This window comes from Patella vulgata, chromosome 9 (genome assembly GCF_932274485.2).
Source record: "Patella vulgata chromosome 9, xgPatVulg1.2, whole genome shotgun sequence".
Taxonomy (NCBI): Eukaryota; Metazoa; Mollusca; class Gastropoda; family Patellidae; genus Patella; species Patella vulgata.
The window spans coordinates 33,104,915-33,122,049 of NC_065887.2; the positions used below are offsets into that span (position 1 = coordinate 33,104,915).

Genomic DNA, 17,135 nt, shown 5'->3' on the forward strand with positions numbered 1-17,135 from the left:
TGCTTAACAACGCCGTGCTGTAGGCCCATCTTACTAAATGTAGAGAATTTTATTTAAACAATTTCAACTTTTCCGACAATTGATGCCTGTGCACGGATACCCCTTCCTTTCTTTTCAACTGTATCACCAGTATACTTTAAACTGTCAGTGACCATTCTTTTTAGAATAACAAAATCATGAGCTTTAACCCCCCACTTTCTCTCCCAGCTCCAGCCCCACCCCACACACACTCTTCAACACATCCCACACCTCCAACAGCCTATGCATGAAAAATCAACTCATATTATAGTCATATATTTATTTTTATAATATAACTTTGCATTTAGATCGGATTTTGGGGTTTGTAATTCTTGAATAATTTATTAGCCTTAAGGCCTAACTGCATGCTTTGTTTGTTTCGTAGTTTCTGAACATAGGTTATATCCTTTTTCCTTCTCTCTATCATAGCACCTACAAATATATAAAAAATAAAAATTATAAATTGATGATAACAGTATAAGGAAAATATCAGTATATACATCAGTTGGAAATACAAGCTCCTTCACAATCCTAAAGATAGCTACACGATTATGGCAGCCAGTCTTGACAGCAGCTTATCCAACAGGAAAACTTGGATGTTGATCAAGCTGGATAAGGAAAGTACCTCTCAAGAAATCTGATCTCTACCATGTTCACAAGCTTGAAAAAAAAAAATTCTGTTAAAAACTGTACCATCTATCACTAGCATCTATTATTGGGTTCGTCCTGTTATGACCTGAATGATTCACACCAAAATAATTCTGTTAAAAAACATACATAGCTACTGTCATGTTCACAAGTTTTTTGGCAACCAGAGGTGGATAGCTCCAGAATGTAAAGTCGTGGAATGCTGTGTATCGTAAGGGTTCATCCCCTCCTCCCTTTACCACACTACTTCAATAGAATCTTGAATATCGATAGGGATCATCCTCTAATGGCCGCAATGCTTCATATGGAATTTGAAAACAATCTGTTAACTATAGCCTCTATTGTGTTCATAAACCAATTATTGATGGACCAACAGACATGGGTGGCATTAGGTGAAATACAGATTTTTATGATCAGCCTCATGTTGCATTTGTAATGAAATAAACATTTCCAAATGGATCTTAACATCATCTTATTCACAGATAGATTTAGAATTTTTTTGTTTCATTCATCCAAATTGTCCGATACCTTTTGTATTCATTATGTAAATTTATATTATAACAAGTGTCTTACACACACTTTGTGTAACCGAGATGAACTCCAAAAACAATATTTGGAAGGAATGTGACCAAACTCTCAAATACAATAGATTAACACTTGCCTGTGGCTCCTGTCCAACCCAAAGCACGATAATGTGAAAGTACGCTGGGCATAATAGCTTTGTGTTGATGTGGTCTGGTTGGTCGTAATCTTTGTTTATAATATCGTGCTAAAGATCTGTGACCTATCGTGGCACCTATTGAGAAATAAAAATACAAGATTATATGCAGGCATTCTATCGTACAAACAATACCTGTTCTTGTTCAAACTCTGATGTTTACGCAGTCAACACTTACTTTATTGTTCCTACTCATATATTAAACCTGAGGTGGCACACGCACAAAACGTTCATATACTTTACTAATCATAGAAAATGAAACATTAGCATTCAATACATGTAGTTAAAGTTCAGTTGTTTTTGGCTGTTCAGTCAACATCAATATTACAGATGAGCCGATATACTCAGACATGTGTTTCTGAAGGTGGCAGGAACTCTAACCAGCGGCTGCCAGGCAGGATACGCCCACATTTTCGAGAGATGGATAGAGAACAAGTTAAAAAGAAAGTGATTTTTCGTACAATCAGAGGCCATAATTCAGGAAGTTACGGTCCGATATGCGCGAATATCGAAAGGAACCGAGATTTTGGGTTATAATCATACATTTCAAGTTTAAAATAAATCGGATAAAAATTGTGACCTCTACAGTGTTCACAAGTTTAAAACGTGATTTTTCGTACAATCAGAGGCCATAATCCATGAAGTTACAGTCCGATACATGCCAATATCGAAATGAACCGAGATCTTAGGGTGATAAACTTATATTTTAAGTTTCATTGAAATCGGATAAAAATTGTGACCTGTAGACTGTTCACAAACAATTGTGGACGGATGGACGGACAGGGGCGACGACAATATACGTCCACATGAAAATGTGGGCGTATGAAAACCACACATCAAATTCAGACAACTTAGAATAAAATTGAATATCGGTCACAATATTGTTAAATATAACTGATTATCAGCAATTACAGATAACACAATTATTGTCCGATTTCCATTCTGTCACTGGTGATCGGCTCTTCTCAAATCAGTATATATCAAGTCATATAGTTAGACTGTCATCTAATTTGTGCATAAGGTTACCAGAACATCTGTAAAACCATTTCTAGTATGTTTGGGAGTTAATATAATAGGTAGTAATTTTTCTTGTGTATTACCTGAAGGAAGAACAAGTTCATATCCATCACCAACTAAATCTGGTGTATCACCTAATTCCATATGTTCATCTTCATCATTTCTTTCAGCATGATCAGGATAACTCTTTCTGCTCAAACATTTAAGCAAATAAATTATTTAAAGTAGCTAAGTCTCTAACTCAGTATCACTCAAGGTCTTCGACATTGAAAACACAAATTATTTGTCAATTTAAATCAACATTGATGTTGTGATCTTTTACCGGGAAAAACATTTTACCATTGGTACATGAATCGTGTACCAATACCATAATGGTGTATTTCACCGAACATAACTGATTTGAAATTAGAGTAAAACGGAAAAATTGAATGTAAATCAGTTTATATTCATTCATATTATATGTGTTGCGACACAATTGTGTCAATTTCTAGGTCCCAAATATTAACGATTTAGCTCCTTTGAACCCAAATGGCTACTAGATGATGCCATAGCACAATCTTTCTTCAAATAAACAATCAGCCAAGAGATATAATAAATCTGTGGTTTTCAAATAATCATTGAAAAAAAGTCTGATGCTGAATGGATTTTGTTATCACTGTTCTGATGTGAATGATGTTACTTCTATTTCCCATCATCATTTTTCATATAATTGGCTGAGAAATTATCTACAAGTTTCAAAATAGAACTCGGTGAAAATAAGCTTACCTGTAATCATAGAAATCAGAATATTCAAAGACAGACTCTCCTTCATATAACATTTTACTGTGACCTTTATCCAACATGTGATTTTTTGCAGCTTGTTTGGAATAGAAAGATTTACCTCTCGTATTACACCATAAACACATGTTAGCCACACCCACTTTCTCACCTGAAGATAAACACTAATTATAGTCTATTTTACAAACAACCATAGTCTACAGAAACAACCGTAGTCTACTTTACAAACAACCATAGTCTACTTTACAAAACTTTTTTGGGTTGGTTTATGTATTTTCACAAAATTCAAACTCAACCGTCATTAGGGTGTAATGGTGATACATTAAAACGCTTTTTAAAATCCGATAAAAATTGTGACCCCTAGAGGGTCCACAAGCACAAAACGTGATTTTTCGTACAATCAGGGGCCATAATGCAGGAAGTTACGGTCCGATATGCGCAATTATCGAAAGGAAACAAGATCTTTGGATTATAATCATGCATTTCAAATTTCATGAAAATCGGATAAGAATTGTGACCTGTAGAGTGCCCACAAACAAATTGTTGACGGACACACAGACAGGGGAGACGACAATATACATCCACATCAAAATGTGGGCGTATAAAAAAAGAATTTTGCAGATAAATTACCTAAATATGAAATAAGTCCTTCTAAATCTATCAAATAATCAGCATCCGGAATAAAGAAACTGTGGTTGACTGTCATATGTTTAACATTTTCCTCAAGACTAGAACCAACATTAGTACAGAATAAACATTCTTCTATCGGTAACGGTTCTCCATCTTCACTGTTCCAACTCTCCGCATCACTATCTATAACAATAGAAATACATGTCCAGTGGTTTAGTTTACATTATTTTCAGACAGGTATTTGGTTTGCCATGAACAAGTTCTATCTTTAGCCTTGGCAAGCTTCCTATAAGCCCACCAGCATCCAAGTCCACTGTGCTAAATCTAAACTAATTTTAAAAATTTATTAAGAAAAGTAAATCTATGAACTGAAAAAATCTGTGTGGTGTGCATTAAATATTTTTGATTCTAAAACTGCAAATCTAATAGGGCTCTTCATTCCAAATTGTTCTATTAGATCTGATTTTAGAAATGAAAATAAAATATTCAAAATCCCCAACACATACCCCTGGCCCTGATACATTCATGACTTTCTTGCTCAATATCAAGTTACCCAATATTAGTGTTAAAATAAAAGCTATGGTAATAGTAATAGTCCTGCACAAATTTTCTGTCCAAATCCCACAAACAACCAGTTTTATCACAATCAGCTTTAAATCTGGGTAGTACAAATAGAGTGGAATGGGGTTTAATATCTTGTGTAAATAATACTTTTGAGACAAACATATGATAATTGCTATTCTATGTGCAATGTGAGGTAGGAGAATTTTGCATGGACAATGGTATTTCAATTTACACTTCTTCGATTTCAACTGTCAATGGGGTTTTTTAATGTTTATGTGTATGAGGATCACAGTGGCTATGTGGGTAAGACGCTGGCTCACTAGCCTGGAGGTCGGGTGTTCGATCCCTGCATTGGCCGAGAAAGTTCATCCAGATTTTTTGACGTGGTTCCCCCTCGTCAGTGATGCAGGACGGAAGGCCTGACAAGGACAGCTGTCTAGTCGATCGGATGGGACGAAAAACTAAGGTCCCGTGTACACATTGGTGTACATGTAAAAGATCCCTTGACAGTTGGAATTCCATTTAAGAGTAGGCCTTAGTGCTGCTGTCCGGGCAAAATTTCCCTCATGCCCGTCTTCGTTAGCCCGGCCAGTTTGGAGCAGAACAGTAGGACGTTAAACCCAATTTCATTTCATTTCATGTATGTGTACATGCATGGACCTCAGGTTTGTTTTTTTATCCCTTTTGGAGGATTATACAAACAGACATAACAGCTGACAAGTGAAGGCCAGGATTCAAACCTGGGACATTTTATTCCGGTGTCTATTATACTGACCATACATGTAACTAGTATAACTTGAAGTCTGGTAGTTGTTGATTATATAATACAAGTTAAATCAAATGATGAAATAAAAGGGGGTTCACATACTATTGTTCTGCTCCGACTGGGCTAATGAAGGTGGGCAATTAAATTTAATGGTCATGATCCTTTTTATTTAAGTCAATCGTTGAACACAAGATCAGATATATCAGTCTTTTCTATCTGTATTTGTAACATTTTTAAGACCTAACGACATAATTTATATCTTAAAAAAAAATAATACAAATCAACACATAAAAATTGATCAGACACTTTCATTTTTAATCCAAATTTAAGAGAGACACATTTCTTTTAACTTTAATTCTAACTGACTAATGCATGATGTGTTAAAACAATATTTCTGTCCCAACTGGGCTAATGAACACAATAAAATTATTAGCTAATGGTGAGAAAGCTTACAATACATATATCTCAACAAAATACAGATATTCAACTTTACCTGCGTCATCTGACATATCAGCCTCTTCATCAACGCTACTACCAGCAACATCTACTACTTTATTAGTGTTAGCTCTCTTGTCTGTTGTATGCGATGTTCCAGAAGTTGAGCTTCCAGCAGTTTCCATCTGTTCCTCAGAGTCTAATGAATTCTTTTTATTGTATTTAACATTATGATCATCAGGGTTGTAATTTTTTTCAGCTTCTTGGTGTTTTTTGGACTTAATGTGAGTTTTGTATGCATTTTCGGTATTAAACTTTTTTTTGCAAATCTGACATCTAGATACGGTTTCCTTTTCTGCCTCTTCCACCTGAAATGAAAAGGGGCTTAATGTCCTATGTTTCTGCACCATCCAAGCTAATGTCATGGGTGAAATTTTGTCCAGCCTGCGTTGTTGACACCGCTACACTTATTTCAAATTCCAACTGTCCAGGGCCCTTTAACGCACATAGGACTTTGGTTTTTGTCCCATCCAACTAACTAATTAACAGTTTTGTTGTACAGTTTATCAACATTGTCCACAAGGATATTTAAATGATAAACAAGTGAGCAGAATAATGACTTACTAAGAGAAATTGATAGCATACAATCAATCTGGCAAGTTTATTTATAGTATGAGCAGAATAAATTGTGGATTTCATAATAATTGATTACTATTTTATATAATTATATACACAGGATCTGATCAAACATGATAACTGAAGTGATGAAGTCCTCCCGAATATACGGATGTTGCAAAATATAGATGTATTGGAGATAGCTATGTTTGCGAGATGGAAAAAGAAAATTTTATGCAACAATATCAAATGTGGAATGTCAGTTCTTTACAAAGCAGAAGATCTACAGCTATTGTACTGTTTTTTTCTATCTAATTAACTTGTTCTCTGCATGTGCAAAACCTGCAAGTAATGCGGTGGTGAAATGAAATGAAATGAATTAGGGTTCAAAGTCCTACTTTTGTGCTCTTAATGGGCTAATAAGTGTGCAATGTTGGAAATTTATCTTGGACAGCTGCGCTATGGCCTACTCTTACTGTTATATCGAATTCTAACTGCTAAGGGATCTTTTACGTGCACATTAATGTATACACGTGACTTTGATTTTTTGTCCCGTACGAATGACTAGACAACTGTCCATGTCAGACCTGCCAATGTGTACACAGGACCTTGTTTTTTCGTACAATCTAAATAACTATACAATGTCCTTTGCCTGGCCCTCAGTACTGCACCACCGACAAGGGGGAACCACGCCAGAAATGAGAAGATCCTGATGAACTATTTACGGTCAACATAAGGATCGAACAAGGGACCCCCAGGTTAGTGAGCCAACGTCTTACCGAGATGCTGTGGGCCCCCATTGTCGCGGTTTAAAGGCCATTTCAGTGTCTGCATCTGGAATAAATAGCAAAATAATTAAACATAATTTGTGCAAAATCCTACTCACCTGACTTTTCTGTGCAAGAACTCTCTGTCTGAAATTGTCAGCTGTGACTGGTGGTAGCTCCGCAACCTTGCGTTTTAAGTTGTATCTATGCCAATCAGTCTTATAATGTTGTCGTTGAAGATCGGCGTCGGCAAAAGCCACACGGCATGATATGCAAGTAAAGACAGACATCTTGACTAAAAGAAGAACAATTTAGGTGTATTTAGACTCTGATCTTCATTTAAACCATTTTAAATACCTTGCACATTACAATATCATCCAAGTTGAATCTCTAAAAGGAATATTAGTCTTAAAATGGTTGAGTATTCAGCAGGTAATTTCAACATGATATGGCTAAAACAAGCCATTGTCACCTATTTGGATTGAATCCAGGCATGGTTGATATTTTTATTATATTTTCTTAATGTATGTCTTAAAGTAGCTAAGTCTCTAACTCAAATTCATCCAAACTCTTCGACATTGAAAACACAAATTATTTGTCAATTTAAATCAACATTGATGTTGTGATCTTACTGGGAAAAGATGGGCTTCTGATATCCAATATTTAAGACAAAATAAACATTTTACCATTGGTACACGATTCGTGTACCATGATGTGTTTCAGTGCCATTTGTAACAAGGGACTAGAAGAACGAGGCTAGACATATTCCACAAGTCATGTCAAACGGTGATGCCATATTCTTATCTGGAGAGCATGTCCAATAAATACTATCAGTGTAGACTGGAATAACCAGATGCTAGAGATTGCCATTCAACTGACACTTCTGGCGTATTTTGCCGAACATAACTGATTAGAAATTACAGTAACAGAAACGACTGAATGTAAATCAGTTTATACACATTCATATTTCATTATTATATGCGTTGCGACCCATTTGTTTCAATTTCTAGGTCCCAAATCTTAGCAATTTAGCTCCTTTAAGTAATCAATTTAGAGAACATTTTAGCATTGATTAAGTCGTAAAATGCAATGATGATCACAACCTAAACCTCGCTCCCAGAATCTACTCCTATTTACTGAGAGCTGTTTTCATTTGAAAAAGGGAGCCACCGTAAGTAACTCAATGAGTATGGTTCTGGCTCTCTTACAGGGAGGTCCCAATTTCGATCCCAGTATTGAACCATAATGTTCCAGTCTTGTTTCTCGTCGTTAGCTTTGCTGGTTGCAGATCTTGGCAAAAGAAAAGTGCTGACAGCTTTGGAAATGAAATAGGAGTAGCCAGGACAAAATTTTCCTTATCGGTACTCTACATGACACGAAACTCAAGGTAGTGTTATCTTTTCTGTACATTATCAACTAAGCTACATATACTATTCAAAAAAAGTAGGGGATATTTGATTTTTAAGTGTTATTAAAGTCACCTAATGAAACTGACGAAGAAACAAATGACAAAATGAAATGAAGTTCACATTCATCGATTTATTCCAAATGATCGTTAGACTAAGTAAGGCACAGACTGACCATTATAAGGGTAAAATGATACGCGGGGTCAAACAGCAAAGTTACCAGAGCATCACAACCAAGTCAGTAACGGGTAAATCCTCCTCTGTTTGCCAAACAAGCATTGATCCGACGTGGCATACTCCTAATGAGACGTCTAAGGTCATTTTGGTCCAGATTGTCCCATTCCTGTTGCAACGCAGCAGCAAGTTCTTGGACATTGGCAGGACGTTGTTGACGTTGACGTAACCTCTGTCCAAGTATGTCCCAGACATGCTCGATGGGGGAGTGGTCGGGACTCAGTGCTGGCCAAGGTAATGAGGTGATGTTCTGTTGTTGGAGGTAACCTGTAACGATCCTGGCCCTGTGACATCTTGCGTTGTCATCCTGGAAAATGAAACGGCGGCCATGACGTCGTGCGAACGGCACAACATGGACTGCCAAGATGTTGTCCCGGTAGTACTGGCCTGTAACACGCCCTGCAACAACATGTAAAGCCGTTCTTCCAGCAACAGTGATGCCTCCCCACACCATAACAGAACCACCCCCAAATCGATCATGTCTGATGACGTTAACGTCTTGGAAGCGCTCGTTTCGACGACGCCACACCCTCCTACGTCTGTCCAAAAAATCAACAGTGAACCTTGACTCATCTGAAAACATCACATTGCTCCAGCGTCGATTATCCCAGTGTTGACGATCCCTACACCAACGACGTCTTGCCTGAATGTGATGATCTCTCAAACAAGGGATCACGCGAGGACGTCGGGCGCGAAGGTGACCCCTATGCAGTCGATTCCGAATCGTCTGGCCACTCACTCTCACACCAGTGTCTGTTTGAAGACGAGCGCTGATCTGATTTGCTGTGATGACACGATTTCTCAAGGCCAAGGTACGGATAAATCGATCCTGGGCTTGAGTTGTCGCCCTTGGTCGACCTGAGCGTGGTCTGTCCTGTACAGATTGTGTATCACGGTATCTGGACCATAGCCTGCTTATGACAGACTGAGAAACATTCATCGTCCGCGCCACAACCGCCTGTGTTGTGCCGATCTGTAGCATGCCAAGGGCACGTAACCTTTCATTTTGGGTAAGCCGACGCATATCAAAATTTGTTTTCTGGTCACTAAAACAATTAAACTGATGTTTCCACCCTGGAATTCAATGCCACAATGACTGTAACATTCAAAGTCAGAGTCGTGCAAATCTTGGGTTGGACCCCCATGATGATCCCAAGCATCACCTGCATTCCACGCGGTAGCTATTGGTGCGTTTGGGCGTCACATGTAACTGGAAATGTTTCTTCTGTTAGGTTCTATAGTGACTTTTTTCGTAGTCATTTGCATATTTTAGTATTATGCCCCCAAAATCAAATATCCCCTACTTTTTTTGAATAGTATATTTCATAATTATTGTTTGGGATTCCCATCAAATCTTTATAAGTTTAATTTATAGCTACCTAAAATATATGCATTGAAAATGTTATAAATAACTTTTTATAGATTTATTACAATTTACTATTACCTGATCAAGAATGAAAAGTTACAATTGATGAAGAAAGGGGAAATAACTCTATTTTAAACTCTTATTTTTGGATGCAGGCCACAAAATACTTTCATAATCCCAACTCTCATAATTTCTGCCAGGTTTTGATGAATTTTCATGGTATAGAGACGGAAGGATATCAGAGCTACTTCAAATTGTGGTCTGATTAGTATTTAACTTTTTTACTTTATTTTTACCTATGACAAGCCTCAAATTTTAGCAATCTGATCAAAATACAGATCTATATTTCGTTTCGTTTTTTATACTTTCGATGGCCTACACTACATGAAAATCTGACAAGTTAAAGCAATAGGTCACGTCAGGGGTCAAAAGACCGACATATGACCCTATGACGTAAGACATTTGATTAACCAATCAGCATTGATGTTACTAGTGGATTACCCACAGTTCCATGAAAAACACACCTAAAGGCTTAAAGCTCGCCGTAACAGACCGTTTCATTGGCTTATCCCTGACACCATTCAGAACACGAGTTAAATAACAATTCTTCCAGATCCAAGTGTAGAAAAGACAAGTAAAACGAAATTTTGAACTATAAAAACGAACGAAATAGTATCTGTGTTTTAACCAGATTGCAAATTTTAGCATTTAATAAGGAAATTCAGTATATCTTGACACAAATTCAATTCACTGAAAAATTAAGTTTGCCAGGTGAAACTAGAGGCATCCAATCCTACCTAAAACAAACGCATCACAGTTGGCTATTTCATCAGGTTTAGGTAGGTTCTTGTAGATAGCTCCATAGTAATTTACATGTAGATAAGAAACCTCATCTCTCAACCCTTCGTGTTTCAAGATATGAGATGGTACTTTTTGGATCCACCTGGCAAGCACATTGCAGATCAGATCGGGCTTTCAATAGGCAAACCTGACAATTTTTTCTTCATAACAATGATTGATTATTGTTATTTATAACATTTCTGCCACACCCATTCGGCTACAATTAAGAATAAAATCCTCCATCTGACATGGGTACAAACAACCTCTTTTAAATCAAAGTGTTAATACTAATAATTTTAATAGCTGGCATTTCCCGGCATTTTAAATTTGACATCTTTACGTCATGAAGACAGGGCTAATTTTTATGTCGTGTACAACAGCCAATCAAAGTAACCTGAAACGAGTTGCGCAGGACTAAAATGGAATTTAGTGTAATTATGAATGTCTGTATCAATTCTGATAAAAATTACCCCTTATTCATTTTATTCACAATAGAAAAGGACTCTTATCTTATAGCCATAAATTAATGGGTAATGGCAATTAATTACTTTCAATGTAATTGGTAATGGTAATGAATTACATTGCTAAAAATAGGTTGGCAGGCAACGAAACATATGCCCACAGCAGTCAAGTCGTCCGAGCAGTCAACAAGAGTTGTCGCATATTTTTTCTATTGTCAGTAATGAAACATTTATAATACACTAAAATCTGATTAAGAGTAACAACTCATTAAGTAATTGTCCGAAAATCATTAGAAATTGTTTGGCTTTTAGTTCTGCCCCATGCTAACGTTTAGTATACGAAACATTTTTAAAATATCATGGATGGATTTAGCTGTTCAAGTTATAAAAATTCATTGAAAATCAATACTTGTTCGTCTCAAGACCTTAAACTCTTTCTATCAATCTAAAGTCAATCGGATGATAACTTTGGTCTCTAGAGCATCCACAAGATTTTTCAAAGTGATCAAGGGCCATAGCTCTGGTAGTAATTGTTGGAAATCATTGAAAATCTCTGGGCTTCTTCGTCTTGTTTTAGGTAGGATTGGATGCCTCTAGTTTCACCTGGCAAACTTAATTTTTGTCCCCCGCCTTTCTAAGAAAGCAGGGGACTATTAAATAAGTTTGTCCGTCCGTCTGTCTGTAGAAAATTCAAGTCAATCGGATATTAACTTTAGCCTCTAGAGCGTCCACAAGATATTTCAAAGTGATCAAGGGCCATAACTCTAGCAGTAATTATCGGGAATTGTTGAAAATCAATAGACGTCTTCACCTCATGCCCTTAAATGGCTTAAACACTGTATAAATTTCAAGTCAATTGGATATTAACTTTAGCCTCTAGAGCGTCCACAAGATTTTTGAAAGTAATCAAGGGCCATAACTCTGGTAGTAATTATCGGAAATCATTGAAAATCACTGGGCTTCTTCATCTTGTGACCTTAAACCCTGTGTATAAATCTGAAGTCAATCAGATATTAACTTTAGCCTCTAGGGCGTTCACAAGATATTTCAACAAGGGCCATCTATGGCAGTAGTTATTGGATATCGTTGAAAATCAATAGGCTTCCTCGTTTCATGACTGCCTCTAGACTACTAGTGCGTCCACAAGATTTTTCAAAGTTATCAAGGGCCATAACTCTGCCAGTAACTATCGGAGATCGCTGAAAATCAACAGGCCTCTTCGTCTCATGACCGTAAACACTGTGTATAAATTTAAAGTCAATTGGATATTAACTTTTGCCTCTATTGTAATGATTACATTTAAAAAGTGAAAGTTGTATTGCCTATAAATTTAGTAATATAGAGCGAAGCTCTACACCATCGCGCGAAGCGCGGTGCTTGAGCAAAGCTCTTTTCCGGTAACACAGGAGCGTAACTGAAATTGTCACCCACAGACTGTTGATTAAAAAAAAATTCAGACCGGAACCGAATACACTGGGCAAAACAGGCAATGCGAATGTCAACTTACCAAATCTCGCCCAAGCGAGATTACGCGCCTCATAGAACTATTTCTATGACGCCCCTAATCAATGATGTCACATATTTTTGACGTCAATGAAAATAATTCTCACACTTTTTTGTTCTTTTTTAAAAAACAAAATTAATGTATACAATTAAGATCTAAATGAAAATCAATTTGGAAAAACTAAATTATTTAACATTTTTTGTATCACTTGAGAAAATTAATTATGAAGGTTTTATATTTGACAATAATCAACTTCGCTCTACTCAGGCAATGCCTGTTACATATTAATATTACATAGACAGTCAGTAATGTCTCGTTACTTCAATTGATAATTTCATATTAAAAATTACTAAATTTATACCTGTAAAATTCGAGTCTGTTTTTGGAATGAAAGAAAAGGTGCCAATCAATGAATGTTATAAATTAGTAGCCTACTAAATACGTAACAGGCATACGACTTCTCAACCTCGTGCAATACTGAAAGATAGTTTGTCCATTACAAATTTCTTAATGAGTCATTTTGACCGAAACAATTTTCTGTATAACAGTTCGTCATTAATTCTGAACGCAAATACTCTCTGAATAAAGAATAATAATATCCTTCTGAAATCAAATTAGTTAAATATCAAAAAGAGCGAATTCAATATAATTTTATCTACTGAAATGTGTGTGCCGAAAAATCCTTTCACATGCAAATAAAAATAATAGTGCGAACTGGTTTATACCCATAACTCCACGCGAGGCAACTCTTCCACTTCCTTTTCCGTCAACTTCCAAACACAAACATGGTATGAAAATACCCTTCTATTATAAAATCCTTAAAATTCTCAATAATCCTGTCCAGTAAAGAAATTTTGTATCTATATTTATTGAATTAAATCTTTTATATGCTCCTAGGACCAAATATTTTGATGTTCGCTTCTGTTATTGATATAAAATTTGTGATGCAGTGTTGATTGATCATTTTCTGCGTATAGTTTTTGGAATAATCCAAGTTTGAAGTAGAATCTATTGCAGTTGACAGAGTAGAAATGGCTGCTTTATTTCAGGCAATGTTATCAATAATTTGATAAATGAAAGGTAATTCTGGCCCAATCTTGTCACTTAAGACCACAGAATAACACTGTAACTGAGAGATGAGTCTTGTAAGTTGTTTGTAATTGTAGTAGGGCTATGAATGCAAAATTGATTTATTAATGGATTTATTTACAAATAAGCCTATTTGATAAAGCTACATTTAAATAGCATAAAACTGTTTACAGATTGGAGATATCTTTATTAGAAGCCAAGATATGGACATTTATGTTCGGTGAATCGGGGTACTTTTTGTCTAAAATTTTATATAGACTCTTATAGAGAAAGTCTCAAGCAATTTAAAATAGACTGAAAGGTCACAGGGGTCAATGGCACAAAATTCAGGAATTAACAATGGATCAGAAGCACATAATAATAATGCATAATACCTGGACAAAATATCCGATCTTGCTGAAAATTGGCACAACGCACGCCCAATCGATACTCGGAATGACGGTATGTTCACTTAAGTAATTGCAATATATCCTTTTAGTTTTACTGTTTATTTTGGTGGGGTTTTTACGGCCACAAAATGTTGTTTTACGTTGTAGGTTTTTGTAGCCTATTCTCAACCCTCCTTCTTTCACAGCTCGTGCTTGCATGGGACCGGCCTCGGCAGATTTAAACAGGACAACAGTTGCAAAGACAACACACACAAGAAACCTATTACAATAACACACGATATAAGGAACAATTATGAAGATAAACACACACGACGATTGCTATGATAGTATTTTTTCATTCCTTTGTCATTAAAATGGATTTTGTCCATCAAAAGGATCATCAGGCAGGATGCAGAATATTTCTGAAAAAAAAAAAAAAAAAAGACATGAAACAATCATACAAAAGACGGTTAATTGCTTTTCTCTGAGATTCACAAACACTTAAGGTAAGACTGGGAGATTTTGAGAAATTTTCCGGCTCAACAATACTCCCCACATACATGTATGCAGATACATAATAGGCCTACTAAAATATTGCTAAGTGTAAGTCTGCTGCTAACGTCTTTACGCGTACTATAAATAGGTAGCCTACTACGTAGGTAGATGACTTAGTTCTCTGGCGTAGGCCTACTGATTTTTTTTATTTTATGAAAATTTTTTATGTAAAATCTAATTAAAATTAAAATTTTCATTCAATCAATGATGCTATTTTAAGTAGGCCAACCTGTAAGTAAATTTACCAGCATCAACAATTAAACGAGAAAACTGACAGTGACAAGATCAAGACTTCTATAGTCTATAGCTAAAAAAAAAAAAAAAAATATTTTAACATGTCTTTTAATTGTATTGATCAAAATCAAAAGACAGTAGATAATTTAGTCTTCTGTCGTACTGATTTTTTATTTTATATTTTGATTCAAATTTGAATGAAAATTTTAATGTCTAATTAAAATTAATTTAAATTAGACTTTAAAACATTAAAATTTTCATTCAATCAATGCTGCTATTTTAAGAAGACCTACCTATAAGTAAACTTACCAGCATCAACAAGAATTAAACGAGAAAACTGACAGTGACAAGATCAAGACTTCTATAGCTAAAAAAAAAAAAACAAAAAAAAATATTGAAGCATTGATCAAAATCAAACTAGCTACTAAGATAGGCATACATTACAAAACAATGACAACTGCTGATTGAAGCAGAAGACTGTACCATCCAGACGTTTTTATTTGTTTTACTGTAGACAGACATACACGTCATAAACTGGATGAATAGGACTACATCAACTTCTAACGGCTCCTGCATTTCGAATGAGACATGCTGGTTTACCGTTTGTCACCAACAGCCATTGCAGAAACGCAATAGGAACTGTTTTATAAAGTGGAGAAATGAATTTCCAACATCGTTTTGCGATTAAGTTAGATTAAGACGAATTCTACATTTGAAAACTTACATAATGCTCCACAATCTTCTTCTGTGGATACGTCCTTGAAAATCTCGCGAAGATACGTAGCGCGGCCACGCCCCCCTGGATTTTGTCTTGATAATTGAGGACTAGCCCTCACTCACATATTAGCTTTGTAGCTATTTATTAATATTTTAGAATAATTTTTTTTGTAGTTTGTAGAAAACATATTCGTTTTCACAAATCCGCGTGCGCGTGTAAAAATTTTCTTTTCTAAATATTATTAAAAAGCAATTTTTCCCTTCAATTTGGCATATCTTGGCTTCTAATTCGGTTAGAAATCGGGCGCAAACGGTATAAATAATTTTAGGATTTCCTCTTTTTGATTGGACAGGAAATTTGGTTCTGCGATGCATCCCCATTAGCTACGAAATGACTAAAAATAGCATACAAAAATCGAAAATCGTAAAAATCTGTGTGCCACAAAATTTTACGGCGAGAAAATCCCTCGATAAGCCGTATACGCTTTTCAACGGACGATTTCTCGGCAGGTAATTAGCGTACCAAAATATAAATAACACCATTGAAAGGCTAATTCAATTCTGATTCATACCATATAAATCATTATAATTTTAAGTAGAGACATCTGCTTACAAATTAGTGTTTTGTAATACGTGTCCGGATTTTTGACGCCATCGAGGAAAATTAGCCACGATGACGTCACAGCATTCATAGCCCAAATTGTAGATCCATCAAATTCATTGACATCATGCAACTTTCCAAATGACCTGTACAGATTTTATATTTGTCACTATATGAATCATAGAATTGTTTTCTTTGTCAGATTACAATATTATCGTTGTACCGGTATATCGGGTGCTTGCCACAAACAAACACCATGTCCATATCATGATGAGTTGGCCTACTCCATAACTTACCTAATACCTATGCGTGTGTGTTTAGCGAGTAGGCCCTAACTGACTTTCTCAAGCAAAATTTTCCTAAGTAAGAGTGAAATTAGAATAGTTAGAGACTAAGAACTCGGGTAAATTGCAGCTAGATGTAGACTCTGATTAATTAAAGTAGCTAAGTCTCTAACTCAAGCAATATTTTCCTAAGTAAGAGTGAAATTAGAATAGTTAGAGACTAAGAACTCGGGTAAATTGCAGCTAGATGTAGACTCTGATTAATTAAAGTAGCTAAGTCTCTAACTCAGATTCATCCAAACTCTTCGACATTGAAAACACAAATTATTTGTCAATTTAAATCAACATTGATGTTGTGATCTTACCGGGAAAAGATGGGCTTCTGATATCCAATATTTAAGACAAAATAAACATTTTACCATTGGTACACAAATCGTGTACCATAATGCATTTCAGCGCCATTTGTAACAAGGTGCTCAAAGAATGAGGCAAGACATATTCCACAAGTCATGTCAAACGGT

The 17,135-nt window shown here is 35.8% G+C and overlaps 1 protein-coding gene and 1 long non-coding RNA gene across 3 annotated transcripts; both read right to left on the reverse strand.

Annotated features, from left to right (window-relative positions):
- Positions 1 to 283: 283 nt before the first annotated feature.
- Positions 284 to 13,358, reverse strand: LOC126832626 (cytoplasmic 60S subunit biogenesis factor ZNF622). Of its 2 annotated transcripts, none has more exons than XM_050563477.2 (8): positions 13,128 to 13,358; positions 7,075 to 7,250; positions 5,632 to 5,941; positions 3,809 to 3,991; positions 3,167 to 3,329; positions 2,485 to 2,591; positions 1,328 to 1,462; positions 284 to 450 (listed from the first exon to the last, which is right to left on the reverse strand). In XM_050563477.2, exons 2-8 carry the CDS (start codon positions 7,243 to 7,245, stop codon positions 323 to 325), a joined length of 1,197 nt encoding a protein of 398 aa, XP_050419434.1. In that variant the 5' UTR covers positions 7,246 to 7,250; positions 13,128 to 13,358; the 3' UTR covers positions 284 to 322. The 2 variants fall into 2 exon arrangements, with proteins under 2 accessions (XP_050419434.1, XP_050419435.1); XM_050563478.2 differs by lacking the exon at positions 13,128 to 13,358 and adding an exon at positions 10,759 to 10,885.
- Positions 13,359 to 14,288: 930 nt separating this feature from the next.
- On the reverse strand, positions 14,289 to 15,808 carry LOC126832629 (uncharacterized). The gene is made up of 3 exons (XR_007684788.2): positions 15,737 to 15,808; positions 15,322 to 15,379; positions 14,289 to 14,645 (listed from the first exon to the last, which is right to left on the reverse strand). It is a non-coding gene; the product is annotated as an uncharacterized LOC126832629 (long non-coding RNA).
- Between the last annotated feature and the right edge of the window lie 1,327 nt (positions 15,809 to 17,135).

Bases quoted from the DNA above. Each gene is read 5' to 3' on its own strand.
- LOC126832626 (XM_050563477.2), bottom strand. From the start codon at position 7,245: ATGTCTGTCTTTACTTGCATATCATGCCGTGTGGCTTTTGCCGACGCC. The intron at 5,942-7,074 runs GTGAGTAGGATT...TTTTCATTTCAG, and splicing joins TTCTTGCACAGAAAAGTCAG to GTGGAAGAGGCAGAAAAGGA. The intron at 1,463-2,484 runs GTAATACACAAG...ATTTCTCAATAG, and splicing joins TGAACTTGTTCTTCCTTCAG to GTGCCACGATAGGTCACAGA.